The sequence below is a fragment of the Nelusetta ayraudi genome, unplaced genomic scaffold, assembly GCF_046127955.1.
Source record: "Nelusetta ayraudi isolate G7.1 ecotype Tasmania unplaced genomic scaffold, CSIRO-AGI_Nayr_v1 ptg000135l, whole genome shotgun sequence".
Lineage (NCBI taxonomy): Eukaryota > Metazoa > Chordata > Actinopteri > Tetraodontiformes > Monacanthidae > Nelusetta > Nelusetta ayraudi.
The window spans coordinates 1,895,001-1,921,155 of NW_027466185.1; the positions used below are offsets into that span (position 1 = coordinate 1,895,001).

The 26,155-nt window shown below is 49.8% G+C and overlaps 1 protein-coding gene across 13 annotated transcripts in view; it reads right to left on the bottom strand.

Moving 5' to 3' along the window:
* The window catches only part of sox5 (SRY-box transcription factor 5), a 236,557-nt gene that overhangs the window by 830 nt on the left and 209,572 nt on the right, over positions 1 to 26,155 (bottom strand). For 6 of the 13 annotated variants that reach the window (XM_076051749.1, XM_076051748.1, XM_076051747.1 and 3 more), the window contains 8 exons: positions 24,305 to 24,381; positions 17,307 to 17,471; positions 12,294 to 12,489; positions 8,238 to 8,413; positions 4,307 to 4,409; positions 3,939 to 4,112; positions 2,837 to 3,053; positions 1 to 2,319 (listed from right to left, as the gene is read on the bottom strand). The exon at positions 1 to 2,319 is cut by the window's left edge. In XM_076051749.1, the coding sequence (XP_075907864.1) occupies positions 2,016 to 2,319; positions 2,837 to 3,053; positions 3,939 to 4,112; positions 4,307 to 4,409; positions 8,238 to 8,413; positions 12,294 to 12,489; positions 17,307 to 17,471; positions 24,305 to 24,381 (1,412 nt within the window). In that variant the 3' untranslated portion in view covers positions 1 to 2,015. The remainder of the gene's footprint in view (positions 2,320 to 2,836; positions 3,054 to 3,938; positions 4,113 to 4,306; positions 4,410 to 8,237; positions 8,414 to 12,293; positions 12,490 to 17,306; positions 17,472 to 24,304; positions 24,382 to 26,155) is intronic. The other 7 variants (XM_076051753.1, XM_076051744.1, XM_076051746.1 and 4 more) reach the window with 6 other exon arrangements.

The following is a 26,155-nucleotide window of genomic DNA, read 5'->3' on the forward strand; positions in this document are numbered from 1 at the left end:
GGAAATGCTGACCATCCTTAAAATTATTGTTAATAATATTATTAGACTAGAGGCAGTTTGAAGAGAAATAATAAAATACAGTATTCAAATACTAACAGAAACACTGACTGGCTGACTTCACCTCGGCTCCGCCCACTGGGGGTGAGGTGGGTGGGTTGGGGGGGGCAGCAGGACGATCGGAGGGAACAGGGGGAGGGGAGGTACACTGAGGGACAGAACAGTTGCGTGCGTGTGTGTGTGTGTGTGTGTGCACGGTACAGTAAGTAACAGCAGCAAAGTTGCCCATCTGCCTGTATCCTAAAATGTTGAAAAAACAAAATCAAAAGTCCTTCATCTCACGCACGCACGTACGGGCAAACGTTAAAAGCATGCACTCGGTCAGGCACCGCGTGTCTCCGGTCGTGCCGAAGTTGTGTCCCTTGCATGAGATGGAGGCGGTGGCGGTGGCGGTGGTGAGGGGGTCGGCTGGTGGCGAGGAGAGAACTGGGCGGATTGTCTCCTGCTTTCGTCTTTCTGCTCCGGGACACCCTCCTCCTCCTCTTCCTCCTCCCCCACCCCCTCCTCCTCCTCTTCGTCCTCCTCCTCCTCTCCACCGCACGGAAAATAACACACCCTTTGAACGTGGAACACAAGGCCACGCAGCGCCAGCCAGTCCCGCCTGGAGCGTCCCCACCTTGACGATTCCAAATTAGGGGGAGGGGTGACGCGGTGACAGGGTGGAGTGGGTCGTCGCCATGAACGCAGGAGGAGGGAAGTTTAAAAAAAAAAAAAAAAAAGGATATTGGGAAGGCAGGAAAAAAGTAGAGGAGCTGAACAGCGAACAGTAAAACTGCGAGTTTGAAGGGAAAGAAGCCCCCAAAGAGAAAAGACATAAAATAAAACACGTCTGCCGTCTCGTCGGTTGCTCTTGCGACAGAAGGAGAGGAGGGAGGGGGGACAGAAATGTCTCTTTTTTTTCTTCTTCTTCTTATTATTCAAACTTGTAGCACAAAAAAACAACAAATCACATTCACAAGCCACTTATTGGCACCGTGTACCTGAGTGAGAATATTATAGAACCGAAGAACGAAAAAAAAACCAAACCAACAAAAAAACAAAAAACAAAAAAGCTTGTTTCTGTTAAAAGTGTCTCTCGATAGTAATAATAATAATAATAATAATAATAATAATAATAATATTAATAATAATAATAATAATAATAATAATGATAATAATAATAATAATAATAAACAGGTCCACCGTCTTAAAGTGTCATCTGTTAGCCTTGGACAGGTCCACTGCTCCACCTTTTTTTTTTTCCATCTCAGCGGGGGAGTAGGAGAAGGGGAGGAGGAGGAGGATGTGGTGGTGGTGGGTTTGGGTGGGTGGAGTGGAGGGGGAGAAAAAAAATGTTAGTTTCTGTCTTACAAACGGGAGGTGTGTGTGTGTGTGTGTGTGTGTGTGTGTGGGGGGGGCTTTTTTTCTCTTCCTCTCTCGCTCTCTCTCTCTCCCCCTCCCTCCACCCCTATCTCCCTGTCTCGGCTCGGCTCGGCTCGGCTCGGCTCGGCTCGCCGTGGTCGTCTCGTCCTGCCAGGTTTCTTTTTCCGGCTCTTGTGTAACAGTCAGTGTGAGTGACAGGCCCTGTGCTTTCACTTGATTGATCGGATTGCTGGTATCAGGACTGCGGGTTGGGTCGGGGAGGACTTTGCGAGGGCGGCGTGGGGCTGGGCGGGGCAGGGCGGGGCAGGGTGGGGTGGGAGAAGTCCGGCTCGGTCCAAAGAGTCCGTGTTCACCCGAGGGTCACTGTGAGGGTATTATTATTTTTTACTTTTTAATGTTTTTCAGTTTCCGGGTAAGAGGGAGGGCGGGGGAAAGATTGGCAAAAGTCTTTCTTCCCGGTCTGGCCGAGGGGGTGGGGGAGGGAGGTGTCGGGGTGGGTGGAGGTGTAGGCCAGCCTGCGATTGTGCGTCGCGCCCCCGCCAGCCCCCGCCAGCCGCCGCCAGCTGCCGGCCGCTGCCAGCCGCCGTCCGACCGCCCTACTGCGTGATGTGGTTGTCGTTGTCGCTGGCGTAGTCGGCCTCCTCGTCCTCGTAGTCGAAGTCCTCGTACATGTCGCCGTTGCTGTCGTCCAGCCGCAGCTCCTCCTCCTTGACGCGTGGCTCGCCGCCCTTCAAGCCGGGCGCGTGTGGGCCCGGCCCGTGACCGGCGTTGGCGCCGGGCTCGGGGCTGCTCGACATGCTGGAGTGCTCGGAGGGCATCTGTGGGGACGGCATGCCGGCCATGGACAGGGCGCCTGGGTAGACCACGCCCGCCGAGGAGAGCGGCATTTGGCCCTGCTGCCTGCGAAGACATTTGTAGACAAAAACCTATTATATATATATATATGTATATATATGTGTGTGTGTGTGTGTGTGTGTGTATAATCTATATAAATGTATAAATATGCGTATGTATATATGTGCGTTTATATGTGTGTATATATATATGTTATATATATATATATATGTGTGTGTGTATATATATACAGACAAATACAGTATATACATATATTCACACCAACATACAATTGCATATTATATCAGTAAATCCCAAAATGTTTTTCAGCTTTGTTAAAAGAAAAAAAATCAATAAAAAAAAAAGGAAAAAAAAAATGATGAAAGGAAAACTTCAGTACGAGAGAAGTGGATTGTTTTCATTTGAAAAAAAAAGCAGCTTAGAGTTCCTCCTCTAACCGCTTTATACATCAGCACAGTGGCTCTACGCGTCTTTGAGAAACGAAAAAACAGCGACGGCGGCGTCACTCTCGAATAAAGAGCCAATTCAAACAAAAGAAAGGAAAAAAAAAGAGAAGCCTCACCCCACGCTGAAGTATTGCCTCATCTCCTGCCTGCGGGACCTCATGATGGCCTTGTACTCGCCGATGCGCAGCTTCTTGCCGTCCACTAGGCATGTGCGCTTGGGCCGCGGCTTGTACTTGTAGTCGGGGTACTTCTCCAGGTGCTGCTTGCTGAGGCGTGCCTGCTCCTCGTAGTAGGGCTGCTTCTCCAGGTTGGTCATGGCTTTCCAGCGGGAGCCTGTGGCGGAGGGAGAGGCGGCCGTGTTAGCGAGGAGCTGCTTAAAGAGCAGCAGAGACTTCAAGGTCGCACATTCAAAGGAAGCCACGTGTGTTTTGAATCAATTAAGGATTGCACCTTTAAATAATAATAATTAAAAAGCAGCAGCAGAGGTGTCGTTGAGGTATCGGAGCCCTTTGTGACATCACAAGGGCACTGATTTCCAGAGTATGACAGAGAGATGTTAAACTGTATTTAAGTTTGGAGTTGTGTGTGTGTGTGTGTGTGTGTGTGTGTGTGTGTGTGTGTGTGTGTGTGTGTGTGTGTGTGAGAGAGAGAGAGAGAGTGAGAGATCTTGAGCACACCCTCCCCTGTGTATTTCATATCTGCTCTGAGTTTGAACTCTGCTACTGTATGTCGAACGGGGCAGAAGCTGTCAGCACTTGGCCGCTCTCCCCCTCTGCCTCCTGTGTTCCGCGATCTGTTAGCAATCGAGGAAGGGAGTGCACTGGCGTGTGTGTGTGTGCTGGAGGGGGGATGGTGGGAGGTGGGCGGGTGTGAGGGGGGGGCTTATTAAAACCAGATTTCCCCGCGTTATAAAACGCTTAGGAGCTCTTTAAAATGTCAGGGCCGATCCCGGCGGTCCGGGGGAAATGTCAGGCGGTCTTGCGCTGCTTGTTTAATGCATAATGAATTATATCATCATTTGTCGGTGCCGCGCTCTCCCCAGCCGTTCATTAACAGCAGCTTACGCCACCGCCACCGCTTCTAATGAAATCACCGCGTGTGTGCGCACGCGTGCGCCAGCGTGTGTGTTTAAGGGAGTGTGAAATGGAGTTGGGATTACGTTGTGTCTCCTGTTCACTTGGCTGTGAGTGTGTGTGTGCGCACGCCTGTTTTCTTTACCGAGGATCTTGCTGATGTTGGAGTTGTGCATGTCGGGGAAGGCCTGCAGGATCTTCCTCCTCTCGTCCTTGGCCCACACCATGAAGGCGTTCATCGGCCGTTTGATGTGCGGCTCGCTGCTGCTGCGACCGCGGCTCTCCCGGAATATCCTGGAGTCGGACACGCTGGGGGAGCCTGGAGGGGGAAGAGAAAGACAGGTGCAGGGGTGGCGGAGGGGGAGTTGAACACACTGAAAACAAGGTTTGTTCAAAACTAAAATGTTAAAATTTCTTGAACGTAAGAGAGATCTCAGTTTTCCGTTCGCACTTGTTTTATCACCTGTGTGCTTGTGCGTGCCTGCGTGCGTGCCTGCGTGTGAATTTGCCTACCGTCAGAGTCTCCGCTCATGGTGAAGTCCAGCATGGCGTGGCTGAACTTGTCCTCGGCCTGCTGCTTCAGCTGCTGACTCAGACTCTCCAGGGCGGCCTTGTCCTGAGCAACACAACACACAGTTCACAGTTGAGGTCGGGCGGCAACGGATGTGTGCATGCGTGCGTGTGTGTGTGTATGTATATTTATATCTAAATCTATATCTATTTCTACATCTATATATATATGTATATATACATATATATATACATATATATATATATATATATATATATATATATATATATATATATATATATATATATATATATATATACATATATATATATATATATATATATGTATATATATGTATATATGTATTTAGATATACATATATATGTATATATATATATATATATATATATATATATATATATATATATATATATATATACATATATATATATATATATATATATATATATATATATATATATATATTTATATATATAGAGATATATAGAGCACCTCACACCATATATTAACTACAGTAGAATAGAATAGTGCCAGACAGTCAGTGCATCAAAGAAACATTAAAACTGCAACAATAAATACAAAAGCCACACACACACACACACACACACACACACACACACACACTACAGTCATAAATTAAAAACAGCCATTGCAACTGCACCATCCCGTCACTCTGTATATGTATTGTATACATACTAGATTGCAGAGTGATGATAATATATCTGGACGGACTTCAACCAAACTTGTCAGAGGACAAAAAAAGAACTCTGTTCAAAAACCAACCAGGTATAAACTCATTGCAAAGGGAGCTGATGCCTCTGAGTTTGAAGGGCCGCATTTCTTCCTGACGCAACATAAATGGTTTCCTCTCTGAGCGACGCCGACTCACCGGCAAACACCCGGTGGCGACCGCGCCCGGCGGTCTGTGTTTTTGTTGCTCTCGATGTAAATTTGCGGGAGCGTCGGTGTCAACACCAAATTGTTAAAGTGCTGCGCGGCTGCGCGCCCCGCCGCACATCTGCGTGCTTGTTTGCAGCGGCAAGAATGCTGATTACATTCAGCCCCGGTTCCGAGTGTTTACTGTTTGTGTGCGCACTGTGTACTGTGTGCGTGTGTGTGTGCGTGTGTGCGAGCCCTCCTGGCAGCCACCTGCGAGAGTGGAGTGCAGCGGCTCTGCCTCTCTCTTGCAGAGGCCCCCGAGGGTCGACGCATTAGAGAGAGGCAGAGCGCGGGAGCGCGGCGCCGACGAGAGCGAGGCCACGCCGCACGGCCCCCTGGGTATTTATTACAACCAATAAAAGGCTGATTTACTGAGCATTTACATGCTTAATGCAAGCAGCCGGCACACTCTACGCCGGAACCCGACAAACACACAGCTCGCCTGTGCGCGCACGCACGCACGCACGCCACACACACACACGCAGGCACACACACACAGGAACCGGCTCGGCGCACCAGCGCAGCATTTTACAGTTTAATTATACGATTAGCAGTGCTATCCAAAACGCTGTTGTCTTCTAAAACAACCTTCCAAAAAGTGTCCCTCTCCATTTACACGTGACCCCTGCAAGCCGGCTGCCTGGATGGAGGGAGGACGGCGTGATAATGAAATGCATTTTCTCTGTTTTTAGCCCAATTGTTAGAGATAATTTCCCCCAAATTAGAATAAATATGGCTAAAAAGACAGGGGAGGGGGAGGGAAATTCCAGACAGCTGTCGAAATGCTGGCTTTTGTGTGTGTGTGTGTGTGTGTGTGTGTGTGTGTGTGTGTGTGTGTGTGTGTGTGTGTGTGTGTGTGTTTTATTTCCCCCCTCATTGGAAAGGTGATTCATTTTAAACTTATCACGCTCCAATACCGAACAATAAGCTGCGGACGAACAATTGTGCCTTGCCTGCTCGTACATATTTCGTAAATAATTTAGTTTTTTTTTTTCAACCCAATTTCCCAGAAGCGATCCATTTTGCCAGGAAGTGAACGGAAACGTGCTCCGCACTTCTGGATTTGCGAGCCTCAGAGTGACATTACAAGAGGCTTTCTTGCGCGTGAGGTACGGAGACGGAGTGGATGACAGTCTAGTCTGACATTAAGCCCCGGTGCAGTACATGAGGAAAGTGGATTGAACGGCTGACACTGGGGCCGAGACACAAAGTGGCGACAAAGCTAATCCTCCCCGAGTGTGTCGGAGATGACACCGTTGTATCTGAACTCCTGCAGCACAGAGGCAAAAAAGGGGGGTCGGGATGGGAAGTCAATCGTCGGAAGAGTCACAGTTTATTTTGTCATTTTAAACAATATGATCTGAATCAGATCTTTTTATCTCTAAATATTACATTATTATTATTATCTATTTATCTTTTTTTGTACTTACTTTGAAATGTGTTTTCAAATTTTACTCAGTTTGAAAACATGATTTAAAAGAAATTTTCAATTCAGTGGAGTATTGAAAAAAAATGTGATTATAATGATAATAATTTAATGTGATTATAAAAACATATTTTGAACTGGAAATTTTTTTTAAATAAAGTATCAAGCTGTGTATGGTATTGTAATTTTTTTTTTTTTGTGTTCTTTCTATTTAATCGTTCATATTAATTTACCCCCCCCTCCCCCTCATGTTGAAATGAAAGAGCTAAATGCTCCTGAAAATAACGGCGTGGTGTTTCCCGCGCTTCCCAGCAGAATTGATGAATTTTCCTTCCTTCTCCCGGTTTGAATCTAATTGGCTGTTAGAGTGGAGCCTTCAGCGGGGCTCCACAGTATCTCACATTCTCGCGCACGCACACGCACGCTCTGTGTAAATGTGGAGGAAAAACCTGCGCTGAGCGCTACACAGACACTCTCTTTCTCTTTCTCTCTCTCTCTCTCTCTCTCACACACACGCACACGCACACGCACACGCACGCACGCACACACACACACACACACACACACACACACACACACACACACACACACACACACACACGCACGCATCAGCGTGGGGTTGACTGAAACACATCAGAGCAGCAAGTCGCAAAAAAGAAGACGGAGACAAATAGAGCTGTTCACCGCCAGCGCTGCAGATGCTTCAAGCACGCTGCTGCTGCTGCTGCTGTGATGGCATGTGTGTTTTGTGTGTGTGTGCGCGCGTGTGTGTGTGTGTCTGTGTGTGCGTGCGTGTACGCGTGTGCACCAGCTGACTACCAATGTGTTTAACAAATAACCACAATTTAGCCACGCTGCCGAGGAGCCGGCGCCGTCACTTCACATTAGCGTCTCCCCGACGCCGCGCTCTGCTGCGTGCACACAAACACACACGCACACTTGCACGCACGCGCGTGCGCGCACACACACACGGCCCCGCAGTGCGCCTCGCAGACACACTCATTACCTCCGAGATGCCTCCGGTTTTTTACCTTATCTGGCCCTGTTTAGCCGCAACACACTCCAGCGAGCGCGGCACAAACACCAATTCGCCTCCCACGTGCGGCAGCGCGGCGGCTGGCATGTGGCAAGGAAAATTAATACGCGTCGACAACGACGCGGATGACTTTGGAAATGTTTTTTCCTTTCTATTTTTTTTTTTTGCGTTCGGCAATCTGGATCTGTTGCTTCCAGGGACGCGGTTGAAATCGGACGTTCGGATTCGAACTGTCTAAAAAACCCCAAAACGCTCTAATTGATGAGGGATTGAATTTACTTCGAGGGGCATGAATTAATTGGTGTGATAAATAATTAAATTGAAATTGTTTTCAAATGTAAGCAGTGAAATGAGTAGCGGCAGCAACTGTGTTGTGTCAGAGACTCTGATAAAAACAAGACTTTTTCAGCTGTAACCATTTAAAAAAAAAAGAAGGAAGAAGAAACGAAAAAAAAAATTTCTGTGCTTTCTTCAGACACCATGTGCGGCTCACACAAAGCAGCAAGTTTACCTTGTCCGAGCGCCCATTATTGAGGCCGAGATTGCTCACGGCGGCGACCTTGGCGTCCAGGACCTGCTGTTCCCTCTTCAGCTGCTCCTTCATCTGCCGGGCCTCGGCAAAGGCCTTGGTCACCGCCTCGTGGTCGTTCAGGTAGGCTGTGGAGGACAGCGACGACAGCAAGTCTGCTGGCACACACACCGGGGACATACAGAGAGGGGCAAGGAGGGGTGGGGAGGGTGAGTGAGAGACGGGGGGGAGAAAACAGGTGATCAGTTTCAGTGTTGGCGCTGCCGGCTGAGGTTATTTAGCTACTTTCGAAGGAGGTGCGTGACAAATATTGAAATGACACGTCGCCATGACACCTCTGTAACGAGTCCGCCAGCGACAGAATTCACTGTAAAAACAAGGTAAGTCAATAATATGCAATAGTAAGTGCAGTGGGAATGTATAAACTCAACTTTGCACATTACAGTCTCCACAAAAAAAAAAAAGAGTTAATCTTAGTTGTAGTCTGGCAGCATCTCTGGAAAAACAAAATTCAAATTCAATGTCAAAATGTCCCTTTCTCAAAATGTTTGAAACGGTGCAACTTGTTCTCAGGCCTCGGCGCCGTTCCGTTTGAGAGCGCTTTAGCGAACGACGGCCCAGTGCATTCTGGTACTCGTGGTCCCGCTGCTCTGACCCGAGGGTGCCGCCGAGCTCATAAAGAACTACCATTCTATTTTTCTGACATCGTCGGAGACAGATGTTTGGATCGGCGGCGTGAGGAGAGAGCGGTGCTCTGGGATTTGCGCCGACCGCGCACGTCCCTCTTGCGCCCCCTTGCCTCTCTGCCTGCTCGCCCCCCCCCCCCGCTCGGCCTCCTCCCTCTACCTGCTCTGCCCTGTAAACAAATCGGGAACGGCTCTCATCAATGCCGCTCGGAGAAAAAGCCCCGGACGTCTCTGTTAGATGTCATTAAAACGCCCATCTCTTCTCATCGTGGGGGCCCTCACCTCTCTGCTGCGTGGCAAGGTGGACAGATGACTCTTATTACAGCTAAAATGTCCTGCTAATTTCCACCGCCGAGAACATCTGTCTCAGTGGAGAGCACGGAACACGTCTCCCCACTCCTACTCGCCGCCTATTATTCGTATTATTTCCGCAGCTTAGCCGCCGATGAGGCATCTGCTCTGATTGTGTGTTTTTTTTGGTGTGTGTGTGTGTGTGTGTGTGTGTGTGTGTGTGTGTGTGTGAGTGAGAGGGAGAGAGAGGGGTTGTGTGATCTCCGCTATCGCCTCTCTCTATCAGCCGGGTTAGCTCTTAACAAAGAGCCGCGACTGGCTTATGGGGCCTTTATCAGCGCTAATCCGCGGCGCTAATGCCATCTCAGGCCAGATTACCAGCCTCAGATTGGTAATGACAGACCCGTGAACTCTTTCAGAAGTCATAACTGGAAAAATCTGGATGTGAGTGGGGCCAAAAAGATTGGGGGGAGGGGGAGGTCGAGTGACAGAGAGAGAGAGAGAGAGAGAGAGAGAGAGAGAGAGAGAGAGCGTTTGGAGAGGGCGATGAAATCGGGCGGCGGTCAATTTTAATCTGCCGTCAAAAGAGAGGGAGGGGGGGGCGTTCTCGCCAATGTGTGTTTGTGTGAATCGTATTTAAAAGTGACAGCAGCGCCAGCCAGCCATCCGAGGCGGGCGGGCGGGCGTGACCCAGATATGAGGGTGAGGAGGTGCTCTCGCTCTGCAGACGCTGTCGCATGGTGCCAAAAGGCTGCCGACAGTCAGAACACATTTCTGACCGTGGCGCAGCGCAGTCAGAGGGGGGGGGGGGGGGGGGGGCTGACAGGTCCTCAGCTCGGCGTGAGGCAGACGGATAGGTGGATGGACGGACGGACGGACAGATGCAGTAGGATGAAGTGGAAATGCTCCCCGGGGGTCTCAAAGGGGTGTCAGGAAAGAAAGGTGAACCGTAGAAAAGTGAGCAGAGACTGATTGGAAGTGAAAGACGGGACAGAAGCAGGGAGTCGAAGAGACTGTCTGGCGTTTTCAGTATCAACTTCGGCTAAACTAACTTCTCTCTTATGGTCTGCTAACTCTAATATAGTGGATTTAACTTGCACCAACAAATAAGTAACCATTCATATATGGTTTAGTCAAACTTCCTCCCCTCACAACACTCAAGACAGTTAGAATGAATTCAATTTATACTCAATATTGACGATATGGCTGTATGAGGGCAGATGAAATATACTAGTAGATGTAACAGAGGGACACGGTAAAGTAAATAAAGGATTTGAACTAAATATTGGCACACAGCTTCAGAACAAAAGATACATTTGTTGCAGCTTTGCCACTGCCAGTCACATAAAAACCCTTTAAAGGTCAAAAGTTAAACTTTTTAAACCCTTCACAAAGGTTCAGTCCCTGCCATAAATCTTCCCTTAAAATGCGTCCTTTCACCCCTTCCCAGTACCCTCGCACACTCGGCTATTTTCTCATCCGTCTCCGTCATCATATTCGCCCCGTCGGTCCCCTCTGAACTTGAATCCTAACAGGACGGCGAGACGCAATAACAAACGTGGCGGCGGCGGCGAGCGGCTAAACTCGGTGGCAACAGATGGGACTGCAAGCAGGCTCACCCGGGTGACTGGCGGGGGCACCAAACACATTGGTCCCCAGTGCGCAAATCGTTCGGCGGCGGCGGGGGGGTTGGATGTGGGGTGGGGTGGGCGGCGGGATCACACACAAACTTTAAACACTGTAATCCATTTTTCCGAACAAAAAACATCTGGGACCGCAAATCCACTAATCTGATATTAAATCCGCCGATTTGTTGAAAAACAGTGAGATTAGCCAAGAAGTCGGGGCGGGTGGGGGGGGATGACTAACTGACTATTGCATAGGAGGGGGGTGAGGGGGAAGAGGAGGAGGTGGGATTGGGAGCTTTTGTGCGCGGCGAGTGTGCGTTTGAGTGTGCGTGCGCGCTGTCATTGTGTCAGTAATGCCGGGTGTTTGCGCTGTCCTGGCTCATGTAAGAGGCTTGTCTAATCTCATTGGTGATACCTCCTGTCTGTCATGTGCTCCTGCTCTTTATTATTCCCCCTGCTTTGCCACTGGGGAGGGAGGGGGGGAAAAAAGATGGGGGGGTGGGGGGTGGTGCTAATCCTCAATCTCTCCCCGTCTCGCTCTCCCTTCGCTCGCCCCTCTGTCTCTCTGTCTCTTTCAGTCGCTAATAAACACATAACAATGAGGCAGCCCCGGAGGCAAACGGCGAGGCGGAAGAAGGGGGAACAAGACACACAAACGCGCTAATTATAGCCCGTTGCATATGTGTAATATTTGAACTATCAGCGTTGCGTGAAAAATGGATTAGGAGCACAAAAACCGGTGATTCATTTATGTCATATTTAATGTATGTGTGCGTGCCGCCTGGTAGGATTACGGCGCCAGCTTCAGCCACAGTCGCAGAACTCTCGGGAAACATGTTGTTTACTCACCAACTCCGTCTACCTGCCGCGGTTCGCAGCGGTCCTTGTTGTAACGTGTAAACATTCGATTTCTGTCAGTTGTGTTTGTAAGAAGGGACGGGTCTTGGTTTTCTACCCGTATGAAACGCGCTGCTTGTTTCTCTTCATTGTTTGGTTTATTTATTTTTTAGTTTAACCACCTTCACTTCCTGATTGCGATTGTGTGTGTTTTTTTGCACACTGTTGGGAAGTCATCCTTGAATACTCAGTGGCTCAAGGTCACAACTGTGACAGCAATATTCCAAGAACAGCCACAGTCTTTGTACATTTTAGTGAGTGCGTGTGTGTGTGTGTGCGTATATATTCCACACACTTGGCAAAGCCAATCTCCTATCATGAAGTAATTATCCTGAGTTATTGGTTAAAAACTTGGCCAGTCAATAAGGGGGAAAAACTAATTTCTAAAATTCGGAACAAATTTTGGTCGTATCCTACTGTGAATCTTCGTGAGCGCCACGTTCAAACCAAAGAGCTTCCGAACCAAAAAAGCTTTCTGTTTATTTTTTATTTTTCATGACTTTCCACCTCGCTTTCGGATTCCGGTGTCCACTTACCGATCGAGCTGACCCTGGTCGGCGGTCCTCCGATGCTGGAGGGGGCGATGCTGTGCTTCCCGGAGCCGGCGTGGCCCAGCTTGGAGGCGGCAGCAGCTGCGGGGACCTGTGGGGAAGTTGGGGGGGAGTTGGGTGACTTGCTCTCGGATGCCTTAGGCTTGGCCGACAGGTTCAGTGGCTGTGCACCCTCACTGTCCTGCAAAAACCAAAACAGCACAGTGTGGCCTGCTGTGACCACCGTAAGGGAATTTGTAGGCACGGGGCCACGGAGCTTTTCTGACAACGTCACCAGATTTCGAAAAGCAGAGCCCATGCACGGAGGCCTCACGGCAAGCCTCCACCAGGTGCATGCCACTGCCTGTGTCAGCGTTATTGACAACAAATGATCAAAAAAAAAAAAAAATGAAATCGCTGACAATCACATGCAAAAAGAAAACCAAAAACTTCCCATCACACCAGTGATTCATGCACATGCATGTGCACGCTCTTCATGCAGGGTTCTGTTTTTTTGGTGAACATGCACTGCAACGTGCCTCCTCCAAACGCTCTGAAAACACACAATTGGCAGCGCCGTGAACTCGGCTGAAACCTGAAGGTTTTGTTTTGTTGGAAAGAGCGACGGCTCCCTGCGAGACTGTGAAAGAGGTCTGACTAAGCGGGGTGGTGCGAGGCTGCCACTTCGATGTGCACTTGCACCATTAGGAAACCAGCAGTGACAGAAAACCTCAGTAACTTCTGAGTTTTTTTTTTTTTTGCTGATGTTGCTCTGATTGATCGAATAAAGACTTGCAACCCGCTCTGTCTGTAACACTATATTCACTCATTCCAGTCTCACCTTCACCGTCAACACGTGAAAGGGACCTCCAACCCACCCCTACTCCTACTCCCCCTAAAATGGAGAGGCATGGCATGTGGACCAACGTGCGGTTTGGGAACCCCCCCCCCCTCCGATTGCATTAACTGTCATGACAACACGGCCCCTGCCAATGACCTAATCCAATCACGGGCAGACCTCTTCGGCATTACATCTCCGAGGGGCCAGATGCACGCGGGCCGCTCAGTGTAATTAAAACTGTGCAATTAAAAGGCAGACAGCGGTGGCGCCAAGCCCTGTTAGCCGTCGGCGTGGCTAACTTTCGCCTGCGCGTCCAACTTTGTTCGCAACAGTCTGTCCGAGCTCCGTTCGAGCTCCAGAAAAAAAGTGAAAAAATATAATAAAGAGATTATTCACTTCGTTTTCTGGTCATTAGCCTAATTGCTGCCGAGGTGCACTGTTACAACTAAGCATATTTTGCACGCGTGTGGGTGCGTCTGCGCGGCATCGCCACTCATTACGGCCGACTTTCCCTGATTCCACTTCTTGAGTCGCTTCTAAGCCTTGCGAGCCCCACACAACTCAATTAAGCCCCTCCAATTAAGCTCCTGCATGCGCGTATGCGGGAGCGCATGTGTGTGCGTACGTGCTGCCACCACTTTTGCGCGCGCAGACGATGAGGCCTAACCGGATTGTCCTTCATTAGCAGGGGGGGGGGGGGGGGGGGGTAGAGGGGGCATTTCTAAAGAGGACCCCCCCTATAGATGCCTCCACCGCAGAGGAGGAGAAGAAGAGCGAGAGAGAAAAGGAGAAGCAGCAACAAAAAAAGAAGAAGACAAAACCCCCCCAAAAAAACACTGAGAGGGATCTTCTCAATCATGACCCACATTATGGTGGGCTTTGGCTGGGGAAGGCGTCTGAATATTTATTACAAACAGATAATACCTTCCCTTCTCTTGTACAGTGGATTGGGAGTGTGGTAGGGTGGTAGGGTGGGAGGGGTGGTGGTGGTGGTGCGGGATCGGGGGGGGGGGGGGGTAGTCTCCCCTCTCCAGCGTCGAGCCAAATCCCGCGGTGGGAAGGTGGCCAACCTGCATTATGCCAGTGTGGAGGAATTAGTTTAGACAGCGGAGCTGGAGAGCCTTGGACGGACCTGCTTTTCACTGCGAGCGCGTCGTTCCACAGGCTCCAAATCTCGTGACTGCGTATGTGCGTGCGTGCGTGCGTGCGAGCGCGCGAGCGAGGGCCTCTAAAGCCCCTGCAAAGCTGCGGGATCTCAAATTAATACAATTGCTTTTGTGTCTCTCTTGGCTGATGAAACACTCTCCGGCTCTGGGATCGGGTTGGGGGGGTGAGGGAAAAAAAAACAAAAACACGCAGAGTGACATCGAGAGCCAGAGGGACGTGGTGGGTGGGTGGTAGCGTGTGTGTGCGTGTGCACGTATGTGCATGTGTGGCGTCCCGGTGTCTGCGTGGCGTCACAGGAACTGACGGTTCAATTACCGGGGACGAGTGTCTGTGCAGCGGCCGTTACCATGGGCAGGTGTGTGTGTGTGTGTGTGTGCGTGCGTACGTGTGTGTGCGTGCGCGGTTTGGTGCCGTGCCACAATGTCCATGTCAGGACCTTTTACATGTGCCTGTCTCCTTTCATCTCTCCGCCTCTCCCTCCCTCTTTTCCTCCCGCTTGCCCCTCGCAGCTACAAAACCGACCGCTTGGATATTAATTATATTGTCGTGTCTAATCGTCTCCGACAGCTGACAGCGCGGGAGGGACTCAGCGCCGTCTTGTGCATGCACGTGGCTCCGATTCAAGAAACCGCAGCCTTTAAAACACTGAAAACATTATCTATTGGCACGCGTCAAGGGGGAGAGAGAGAGAGAGAGAGAGAGAGAGAGAGAGAGAGAGAGAGAGAGAGAGAGAGAGAGAGGCGCGCCGACTCACCTTGACAGTCTAGACTGTTTGTGCTTTGCTTTGGTAAACTTTTTTTTCTTCCGCAAACTCGAAGCCTTTGCTTTTTTTTTTTTTTGTCTTAGTAGCATTCCAGAGGTTAGCGTCCTCTAACCTTCCAACCTCGCAAATGCATCGCTGCCAACGAGGCACTCTGTGAAAAGTCACACCGGCTGCACATCTGCTGTTGCTGTGCTTCATGTGGTGAAGTTAAGAAGAATTCTTTTTCCTCTGTTTTCCGCCACTTCCTGTTTCAATGCGGAAATTTGGAAAAACCAGAGAGAGACGCGTCTACGCTGTATGTTCTAAATAATGGCTTTATAATTTGGATATGCTTTTATATCAACAATACAAATAAGGTTAAATGAAAATGTTAACCAGCCAACGTGCTCAAAAGCAGATTGTTCCTTTGAGACAATTCCTCTTCTCATTGTCGATTAAACATTTTAATTTGCTCGTCCATCTGTTCTCCGCCGGTGTGCGTCTCTGTCACGCAAATGACATGAAATAACACAAATAAGTCGTTATTCGCCGTGTGATGCCTGCTCCGCTCTTGCGTCAGCGAAAGAAAAAAACTGCGTGTCAGGCAGCAGTGATTTGTCTGTGCGTGTGTGTGTGTGTGTGTGTGTGTGTGTTTGTTAAGGCGCTGCCCTGCCTCGCGTCCCCTTCGACACCTGTCCGCCCCGGCGTGCGCGCACAAGAGTGTGTGTGTGTGCGTGTGTGTGTGTGTGTGTGTGTGTGTGTGTGTGTGTCCGTTCGTTTCTCACCCGAGGGTAAAGCACTTAAGCCGTGTGCGCCTGAGTCCAAACAGCTGTTAGCGGAGGCCGACAGCGCGGCCTCTAAATGGCCGGAGAAGCTGAGATAGAGCCCGCAGGGGGTGGGGTGGGGGTGTGGTGGTCGGGGGGAGGGACACCTCTGAAATATACATGTCACTCACCCAGAGTGAGGGGAAGAAAGGTGGGACGGGCGAGAGGAAGTGAGAAGAAACGCAGGGAGGAAAATTTGAAAAAGCGGAGACAGAGAAGAACGTCTCGTCCGAAGTTCGCCCACCGGTGGTCACAAGCGGCGCTGCGATCAGACCCGGCCGGCTCCCGGCTGCTCGGGCCGCACCTCAGGCGTCATCCCTGCTGGACTAAGGAGGCCATTACGGCTCTCCACTTTTTGGGGCCTTCGGCGCGAACCCATATATATGGTAATATGAGTGTGTGGGTGTGTGTGTGTGCGTTGGAGGGTGGGGGGTGGGACGGAGTGGAGTTTTTGCCAAAGTGCAGCCCTACATTTACGAGGTGAGGTAGGAGGAGAGGGCTGAGGGCTCGAGAGGGGGGCGTGTCTGTGGGAAGCGGCCTGCAGTTAGATGCTGAAGTTGACATTATTCCAAAACCCTGTTGTCCAACTTTGTCCAGTTTGATATCTTGTGTGTGTGTGTGTGTGTGTGTGTATGTGTGTGTGTGTGTGTGCATTTGTGACTAATCATTACACTTGCTTGTGCGTGTGTGTGTAGGTGGCCTTAGAGTGGACAGATAACGGCAGGTGGGGGGGGGGGGGGGTGGGGGGGCTCTCCCTGGGTTGCAGGTGGTGATGTGGGGTGGTCGGGGGTCCTGACGGCTGACCAGATATTCATAGAGTTCCACTCGGATGGACACAAGCCCCCCCCCGCCTTCACTCCCGAGCCATTGCGCAGCCAGCTGAGAAAACGGCACAAGTGTCCATACATCCCCCACCCACCTCACCCCCCAACTCCACAGCCAGCGCTCCTGCTGGACCCACTCCACACGGCTTTGATTTTCAGACATTTGTCGGGAGGCGCTGCAGAGGAGAAGCTGTCGAAGGGAAGCGGCGCGACTGCGTTCACACTCGTAGGGTTTTTTTGTCATGCACCACACTCATTCAGCAGTCGTTCCTGCGTGGACGTTTTGCTCTTCGGCGGGCCGCCGCAAACTTGCAGGGGGCCAGACGCAAGCGTAAATTATTTCAAGTATTTCCGATTTCTCGATTTCAAATTGGATCAAAAATAAAGAGCAAGTTGGCGTGTTGTTGATTTACATTTGGAAAATGTAATTTCATTATATAATTGAAATAATTCAAAATTATTCCAGTCAATAAAAATGTAGTAGAAAATGTCAGCATTTTTTTTTGTTTGCTTTTGGTAAATATCTCCAAAAACACACTGTGAAATGAATTTCCTTTCGAACGTCAAACACACATCATGCACGCGCACAATGGCGAAGAGCCCTGCTCGATGCCCCCTTACCTTGGTCTTGCTTGGCGGCGGTGAGCTTCGGCCCTTGTCGCTCTGCGGATGCGCATTGGTGGGCGGCGAGTGCGTGCCCAGGTTAGCTTGCGGGGGCAGGCTTCCACCGTGCTGCTTGGCCCCGGGGGACACCTGCATGGCCGCCAGTTGAGCCGCGTACAACTGCTGCAAGGTCGCCGGAGCAGGTAGGCAAGGGAGGGGGAGGAAGAGAGGAGGAGAGAGAGGGGGGGCGGGGGGTGAGGGTGAGGGGGTGGGGGGTGGGGTTCGAAGGAATAAAACGAAGAAGAAAAGATGGGGGGGGGGGCAAAAAAAGAGAGAGAAGAAAAGAGGGGACATGAATAAATGAATAGTTCCCCAACACACAAATGAAAAAGAGGAAGACGGCCGGGGCTAAAAAGCTCTGGAAGAAGAGGCCATTAGTGGCCCGGCCTCTTGTTTGTGTGACAGAGAGAGAGAGAGATAGAGGGACATCTCCTCTGTCAACCCGCCCACCCCTCCCCACCACCCCTCCTCACCACCCCTCCTCACCCCATGGGAGAAACGCTAACAGCCTCTCTGACAGGGCCAGAAGATGGGCCACGTCCCCTCCAGGTGCGTCGTGGGAGAAAGGGAAAACATTCCCGGCTAGGCTATCGAGGTCACGCCGGAGAGCCCGGCTCTGGCTCAAGGTGAAAAAAAAAAAAAGTGATGACGGCAGAGAAAAAAAGCGAGGTGGAGAAATTTGCGAAAGCCACGCGCCAGATGGAGAGCGCCAGAAGTGTCTCATCGTGCTTCCTCGCGACATTTCAACCGCGCTGCAGACGACTGGCCCGCGCAAAAAGAAAAAGAGAGAAAAAAAAAAAGAAGCTCCGGAGTAGCCTTTAAACGCAGATAAACTGTTTCAGTAGCCGGAATTCTCCCTATTCTTATTTATGCACCTAATTATTTTCCCAATTAAATAAAAGCATGATGGCTTTTTGTTGTGTTGTGCGCTCGCGGGCGAGGGGGATATTTATGCAATAGCATTGTATCACACAAAACAGTCTCTGGCCACCATTACCACAGCAACAGACGCGGGCGAATATTCACAACTTGGAAGCGGCGTTCAGAAACAGCGCTCTTCCCGCCCGTCCCCTCCCGTCCGTCTTCCTTCCGACTTTGTCCCCCTGCGAGAGGCTCCAGGAGTTCTTTCATGTCCACAAATCCCCCCCCCCCCCCTTCCCCCAAATCGTCATTCCCGTCTCCCGAAGAGCAAAGCGCCGCTTGTTTAACAAGGACTCGCTACGTCGTCTTTTTCTTTTCTTTTTTTTCCAAATACTCATATTGTCATTATTTATTTCCGGCAAGATTTTTCACGTCTCCGTCTTCTTTCATTCCGAGTTTAACTTCCGTCCTTCTGTTGGTTGCTTGGCTGCCGGCCACAGGCGCCAAACAAAGGCTCGGTTTATGCAAATGGCCGAGGAAGAGTTTCTCCGAGACCGCTCGCGCTCCGTTTGTACATCTCTCTATCTCACTCCTAACAGGCACATTAGCTTCCACTTTCTCCTGCGCTGTCTTCAATAGGGACGTCCATCTTGATGAAAACAGGAAGGGAACAAATGGCCCATTAAACTGCCGGCGTGTTCACACACGGAAAAAGTCGCACACAGAATGTGTTTTTTTGGTCAAGAGTGGCAACCAAATGTCAAATGATCCCCCTGTGACTATTAGTCACTTCTGGCATCAGCCGACCTATTTGATGCTTCCTTGCTTTTCTGTTCATTTTCATCAGCATCTCATTGCACAAAATTAACAATTCAAAAAACGAAAAAAACGTCTTATTTTTTTTCAATCTCTTTTGAAGGGAGTTTTTTTGGGATGCATCAGAGACAGAAAAGGTTAACTCATGAACTTCCCTGTAACGGATTCATCCTTTGAGCTTCTGCCCAGCGTTTTCAGGTGGGATGAATCATTTCCAGCAGACTGCTCAGAATCTCTGTTGGTGAATGCCATTTCTGGAAACTTCCTTTTTTTTTTCCCCCACACCTGCGTTGTGGAGCACTGCCTGTACTGCCACCTTGTAACAACAAATACCCCACATTTTGATGAAGTCACACCTCTTTTTTTTTACATATTTGTTTTAGCAAACTTTAAAAGAAAACTTGCTTTGCATCGAGACCTTCACAGGGCCTGGCCTTCGCTGACATCAGATCAGCCTTGGCCAGTACCGCTCCCTTCAATTAGCTGCACGGTGGCTCCTGGAAGAGGGAGGGGGGAGGGGGGCGGGGCTGTGTAGCTGAGCGTGACAAACCCCCCCCCCCCCCCCCGCCCCCACCCAGTCCCCACCCCCTCTTCTCCCTACCCTGCCAGCCAAACCCCCTAGTGAGTGTGGACCACAGGCGGTGTGTGTGTGTGTGTGTGTGTGTGTGTGTGTGTGTGTCCTGCCATATTTCGGACCAGTGGTTCAAAGGCCTCTTTATTTGCGGAGTGAATTGAGTTCCATTACAAGGCCAGCTCCCGTCACTCAGAGGCTGCTCAATGGGCCGGCGTGCAGTGACAAACACACATGCTCACCAGCTCGTGCGCAAGCATACACACACACACACACACACACACACACACACACACACACACATACACACACACACACATGCACGCACGCTTGTGCACATACACACACACATTCAGCACAGAGGGCAGAGGCACCATGGAGCGCGCCCAGAGCGTCGCCGCAGCGACATGCATGTCAACAAACAGGAAGTGACAGCGCGGAGCCCCCCGGGGTGACCGGAGGAGCGCAAGCACACACACACACACACAAACACACACACACACACATGCGCGCGCTCGCACACTCAGGAGCGCGGAGCGACACAATCAGTGTCTGTTTATGAGACGAGACAGAGGATTTCTTAAAATTATCGCGCACGCCAAGCCGAGCTTTGTGTGCCTCGCGCACGCGTGCCTGCGCTCAGCGTGCACGTGCGTGCGCCCTGGCCGACGAGGCCTCCTCGTGCTTTCGGTCGACTAATCCCCGAACGTGAGACCAGCGGTTGCACATCTGCAAGTGTTTTTGTTTTCACGAGTGGTCGCCTGCCATGTGACCCCTTCACGTGCGCGTGCGCAGGCACGCGTTGCCGTCGACAATAGATGACGTCGGTGTTGGACTAAGACACAGGAGGGGCTGATTGCGTGTCTGTGTGTGTTCCAGACCCAATAAGCTGTGTGCGATCTCCGAGTTGTGCTATCTCAGTGTGTCATCGGAGCGCTGGGGGATGTGTGTGTGTGTGTGTGTGTGTGTGTGTGTGTGTGTGTGTGTGTGTGTGTCTGTGTGTGTGTGTGTGTGAGAGCGAAGGAGAGAGAGTCTTGGTCAATAATCTGCAGCTTTAGTCAGATTACCAGACCGCCTGGTCTTTGTTGTCAGAGTTAGCGGCGCTTCAGAGCGGCCTGAGCTCTATTGTTTACACGGACACTGAGGACTATTGTATGGATTTTAATGGATTCCTGTCTTGTCTGTCTTACTTCCTTTCTGTCTGAGGGGGGAGTTCTCAACGTGCTTTGGTGTGCCTGGACGGAAACAAAAAACTGTTTGAAACAGCCAAAGTGCTGTTACGCGCCGTCGTCACAACTTTCACATCGTAAAATCTGAAAAATACACTGAGATGGTTGTGAAATATTTCCGTATCATGTGAAGTAGTCAGACCAAGTGAGCTTTTCTTCTTTTTTTTTTCATTTTTGACAATCACTTAGCTCCCCTCTCATAACATTTAATTTAATTTAAGTGAAATGTTGTGACATAGCTACAGTCGATAGCATCAGGATAGCTCGCCATCCCTGCCAACCTCTGATTTCCTCTGATTTTTTTTTTCTTTTTTTTTGTTTAAAATCCCCTCCACATTTAAGGAGAACACCAGGTCAGCCAGTCACCTCCTTGGCCTATCGATCTGGAATCGATCCCACGCCGCTATCACAAAATGGCATTTCCCCCTTGCTACACTGACAAAACCCTGTAGGGGCGCTGATGGCGAAATAAACCCTGAAGCGATATCCCCAGGAGGAGAAGGGGTTTTCCGCGGAGAGGCGAGTTGCTCAATTGATTTCTCATTTACCTTCTGTCATCTGTCCCGTTCTCCTTTTTTCCTCCCCCTCCCTTCCCCCCCATCCCCCACCCACCCCCGGCCCCCGCTGCCTGTCTGTTGTCTCCTTCTCCGTCCGTCTCTGCGGTGTACAGTGTGGTAATCCAGGACAATATGTTGCAACATCTGCCTCTCCATATGATGCCTGACCCGCGCCATTGACCCTCTTTATACAACGCCGCACGTACACACACTTGCGCGCCTAATCTCTCGCGCACACAAACACACTTTCCCCTCCTCCCCCGACTCCGCTTACCTCCAATCCCCCCCGCCCCCACCCCCACCACCACTCCCTTCCTCTCCTTGTTTATCCCTTTAACCGATCATCCTCATAAACACTATTCCGCCATCTCTGTTTATTAATGTGATCATTGGTGAATAGGCGACGGGTAACGAGCCCTCTCCCTAATGCACAAATATCGCCGTTCATCGCCTGAGATTAAGATGCTAAATGTCAAACTTGTGCGCCGCAAAGCTCCTGTTGCCTTGAAAACCATCTGTGGAAGATTCCGCGCCCAGATCCCATTGACATAAGTGCAGATAAGTGCCACTCTGTTGATTTCTCTGACGCTGTTTTAAGCATTGAAAGGGCTTTAAATCGCTGAGCCGCTAACATATTGTTTGAGAAGCACTCGAAGCGGGGCTTTTGAACATTTGCGCCGTCATAAAGTGTGATCAGGGTAAAAGTGAGCTGAGCTCAGTTGTCCCATGCTTTCTGTCATTTTCTGTTTTATTTGTTGCCGCGTGCAAATTTGCTGCAGTTGCCTGCAGTTTTTTTTGGGAGGGCGGGGTTTAGCCTTGGAGCAAATGATGATGTTCTTGGAACTGGAGGGTCAGATTTTTTTCCCCTGAGCTTTTAGACTTAAATTTGAGGTTAGTGTGAAGCTACCCTGCTTTTGCCACAACAGCTGGGATAGGCTCTAGCACCCCCCACGACCCTGAGTGCAGAAGTGGTCAGAGAAAATGGACGGGAGGATGTGTGTGGATGGATGTGAAGTTATTTCAGACAGTGCTGCTTTCCCTTAATATTGATTTGACTTTTTTTCTTTTGTGTCCAATAACTTTGACCCATGTGCTATGCCAAATTAATCTAACACCGCTTTTCTCTATATTTGCCTGTAAGTCGAAGGTATCTTCATCTGAATAGATTATCAAGAAGAGAAGAAAGAAAGGCTGCTACATCACTTTTGCAAAATCAAATTGTCTGGATGGAAGCAGCTTTGGCTATTCATCAAAACTAACAGGGCTATTGTTGAAGACGACAAAAAGATTATTTCAACTGTTACCAAAGTCTGTTAAAACTGTCGAAAGCAAAGGTCAGCGCAGATTGAATTCTTTCAAGAAGCGGATTCCCTTCTTTTCAAAGACCAGTGATTTTGTTTTCAAGGTCTCACCTCTGTTAATGATTACAAAACATTTATAACAGTTATTTATTCTTAACACTTTACCTGTCGTTCCAAGAACTTTGTAAACATAAAAATGCAAATTAATCGGTGAAAATTGGCAAATAAATCTTAAATAAATTTTTTTTTGCAGACAAAAATCTCAGTAAAGTCCAGAAGTTCTTCCTTTACTTTCTTTGTCTGCTCCATCTCTCCGCTAAGTAGCTCTCATAATAACCCATTTGCTTTTTTTTCATCCCCTTCCGATCACGTGGAAGGTGAAACAAAAGCATCAGCTCCAGCAGAAAGTATAATGGGATCATTTCTGTGGGAAGCTGTAAACAGAGGGCTAATAATAGATCATTAAAGGTTCAAGGCATCTGCAAATAGGTTTAATATTGGAACTTTAAGCTGCTTTACATGTAACAATGCCGTACAGAATTGCGCCGCACACTGAAGCGAGTGTTGTTTGCGTCGTTCACATGTTTAGGGACAAATACTTCAGTGTGTTTTTCTTTGTGTGGGGCAGGAGGGGTGGGGGCACCTTCGTCTGCTCGCAACCTGCGACGTTGCCGTGGCGACCCGAGATGTGGGCTAACCTTCTCATTTTGTCTCAGTGGTGGTGGTGGGGGGGTGACACCTCCATTTTTAAATGAGGGTGCAGAGAAGATCCCAAAGGAAATCCATCCACATTGAGACATCTGTACTCGCGTTAGCCTCAACAAGTCTGCTCCTTTCTGACAAGCCTTAATCTCAGAGCGCCACTCTTGTTTGTGCGCCGGGACGCCGTGTCTTTGGGGTTTTTCTTTCTGAGGGGGGGATTGTGAGAATGAAATCTGCCAGGGAGTTGTTGTTTTGTTTCACTTGTCATGTCCTCTCACCTTCCCTGCTGGTTAAAAAACCCCAACAACAACAACCAAAAGAAATCTGAATGCGAGGTGAACAAAGCCACTGGACTGTGGGATCGGGCAAATCTGAGCGTGGCGGGGACGTATGGGCGGCGATAATACTATAATATTATTCTGAGGCTAAACGCACAATGTGCTCCCTTCCTCTCGCTCGCACACACACAGGCTGTAATAATGGACTCAGCGGGGACAGCGGGCTGCGTTCTCCATGACAGGAGTTACACAGCGCTTCCGTTCTCCCCTTGGTGTGTCTGAGCATATGGGGCGGCACATTTGGCTGACAGGTGCAAATGTATGACACGAACTGTGTCCGACCTTTAACCCATATTTTTTTCCCCCAAACGGTAGCCAATAGAGATTCGCGGCTCTCAGGCGTCCTCGTGCCGGCGTTTGGCGGTGATGTCAGCCGTCATCATTGAACTCGGCGAGGTATGATTGGCTTTAAACCTGTCACATGGCCTGGAGATTCCTTCAGGGTTCATGGAAAAAAAACCCTCCAAACTCTCCCCGAAATGTTTGAAATGATCGTAGAATCAGCAATTATCGATCGTCTGTCGCACAGAGAGCCAAGCCATCGCAGAAATATGATTATTTGGCGTGTTTCTTCTGCTCACCTGCAGCTGTAGGGGTCCCAGGCCCGGCGTGGCGGCGGCCATCGTCGTGGGGATGAGCTGGAGGGGGTAGGGGTCACCTGAGAGGGGGGAGAGAAAAGCCTTGTTAGCTCAAACAAGGTGCTCAGCGTTCACGTTTCCTCCCCTCGCCGTCGTCCCTTCTATCTCCCTGGTACCCTCGTCACCGCCACCTGACCCCCCAACTCCCCCTCTCCCCACTCCCCACTCTTGCAGCTGTTAAAGCCGTCTTTTGTGCGCGTCGCCAGCCGGGGGGGGGGGGGGGGGGGGGGGGGGCTAATGAAAAGCCTGATTGTGATTGTGAGTCCTCCCCCTTAATACCTCCTCCTGACAAAGAGCAGGGAGGTGAGGGGAACTCTGATAAAGCTCGCTCCGGCGCTGTAATTAAGAGCCGCCGCTCGCCGCTCTCTCCCTCTTTACTCACCCTTACCAACCCCGCTCGCCCTCCTCCTCCCCCTTCCTTCCTCCTGCTCCAACCGTCCCCCTCCTTGTTGTCAGCTTCCCCCCTCCGCAACCCGCTCCTGCCCTCCTCCGCCTCCGTCAGGAGTGATCAGCAGTGATATGGATGGATGGATAGATGGATGGATGGATGGATGGATGAATAGATGGATGGATGGATAGATGGATGGACGGGTGGGGCGGGGCGACATGACAGGAGCGCGGAGGGAGAGAGAGGCAGGGTAGCAAAGGACGAGTCTGGATTATTAGTGACCAGGTGCAGATAGGCCGCGTCGTAATGACTCCAGGAGAAAAGGTGGGGGGGAGGAAAAGGTCAGAGATGAGTGGAGGAGGAGGAGGAGGAGGAGGAGGAGGTGGAGGACGAGGAAGGCCAGATAATGTTCTCAGGGCTTGACCTTGCATTTCTGACCTCGACCTTGAGCCATCGGCCTCTTGGCGATATCTCCAATTGGGAATATGTGTGTGTGCCCATGTAAATGTGTGTGCATGCGCGCTTTCTCCTGCTGACATATTTTCCCATATAACTTTTAAAAAAATAAAAGAGCTGAGACATTCTCTTCTCCAAGCTGCAGCAGCAGCAGCAGCAGCAGCGAGGGAGCAGAGAGGGCAACAGGGATTAAAGAATTATTTCAGGACTGTGTATTCTAGGAGATGGGCCTTTCTCGGCTCGCTCCCTGGACAAACACGGGCTGGATGGATATTTATGCTCCTCCTGGGGGTCGCTGCAACAAAAGGGAAGAGGACGGAGGAAAGCAAACATGTTGCGCTTGGCTCGGGGACAGCGACCTCGGAGGGTTAGGATGAAATTTCTCACTAAACAACCGCGCTGGGTGGGAGCGAGCAACCAAACGCCGCGGACATCCTTCTTGGTATCACTTGATGCACAATTTCATTTTGTCTGTTGTTTCCGGTCTTAGGGCTGGGGGGAAAAGTCATTGATTTGACTAAAGGCGTTGTGTTTTATGCGGGGAGAAAAAAACAAAACAATTTATAACTAACTAAAATAATTCCTTTCTTTGCCTTTTGATCATTCACCTTTTATATCTGAAATCAAAACACTGTGAGCACTAAACTCATCACAGAAGAAAAAAACAAACATTTCAAATGCAAACAAACCTTGACACTACCGAGGCCAGAAAGGAAATAACTGCGTCTGTAACGCTTTGGACTGAAAATGTTTTTAAAGACGCAATAAATTTAATGCCTGTGTCTTTCACTTTCTTTTTTTCTTCCATTTTGTGATTTTTGGGGGAACGATACAAAACAAATAAAATTCACAAATTCCCCTTTCAAAGAACAATATCGAATCGTTATCCTTTACAAAATGTCAACTGAATTATTTTGCAAAATTTCAACCACGCGTGCACCTCGAACAAG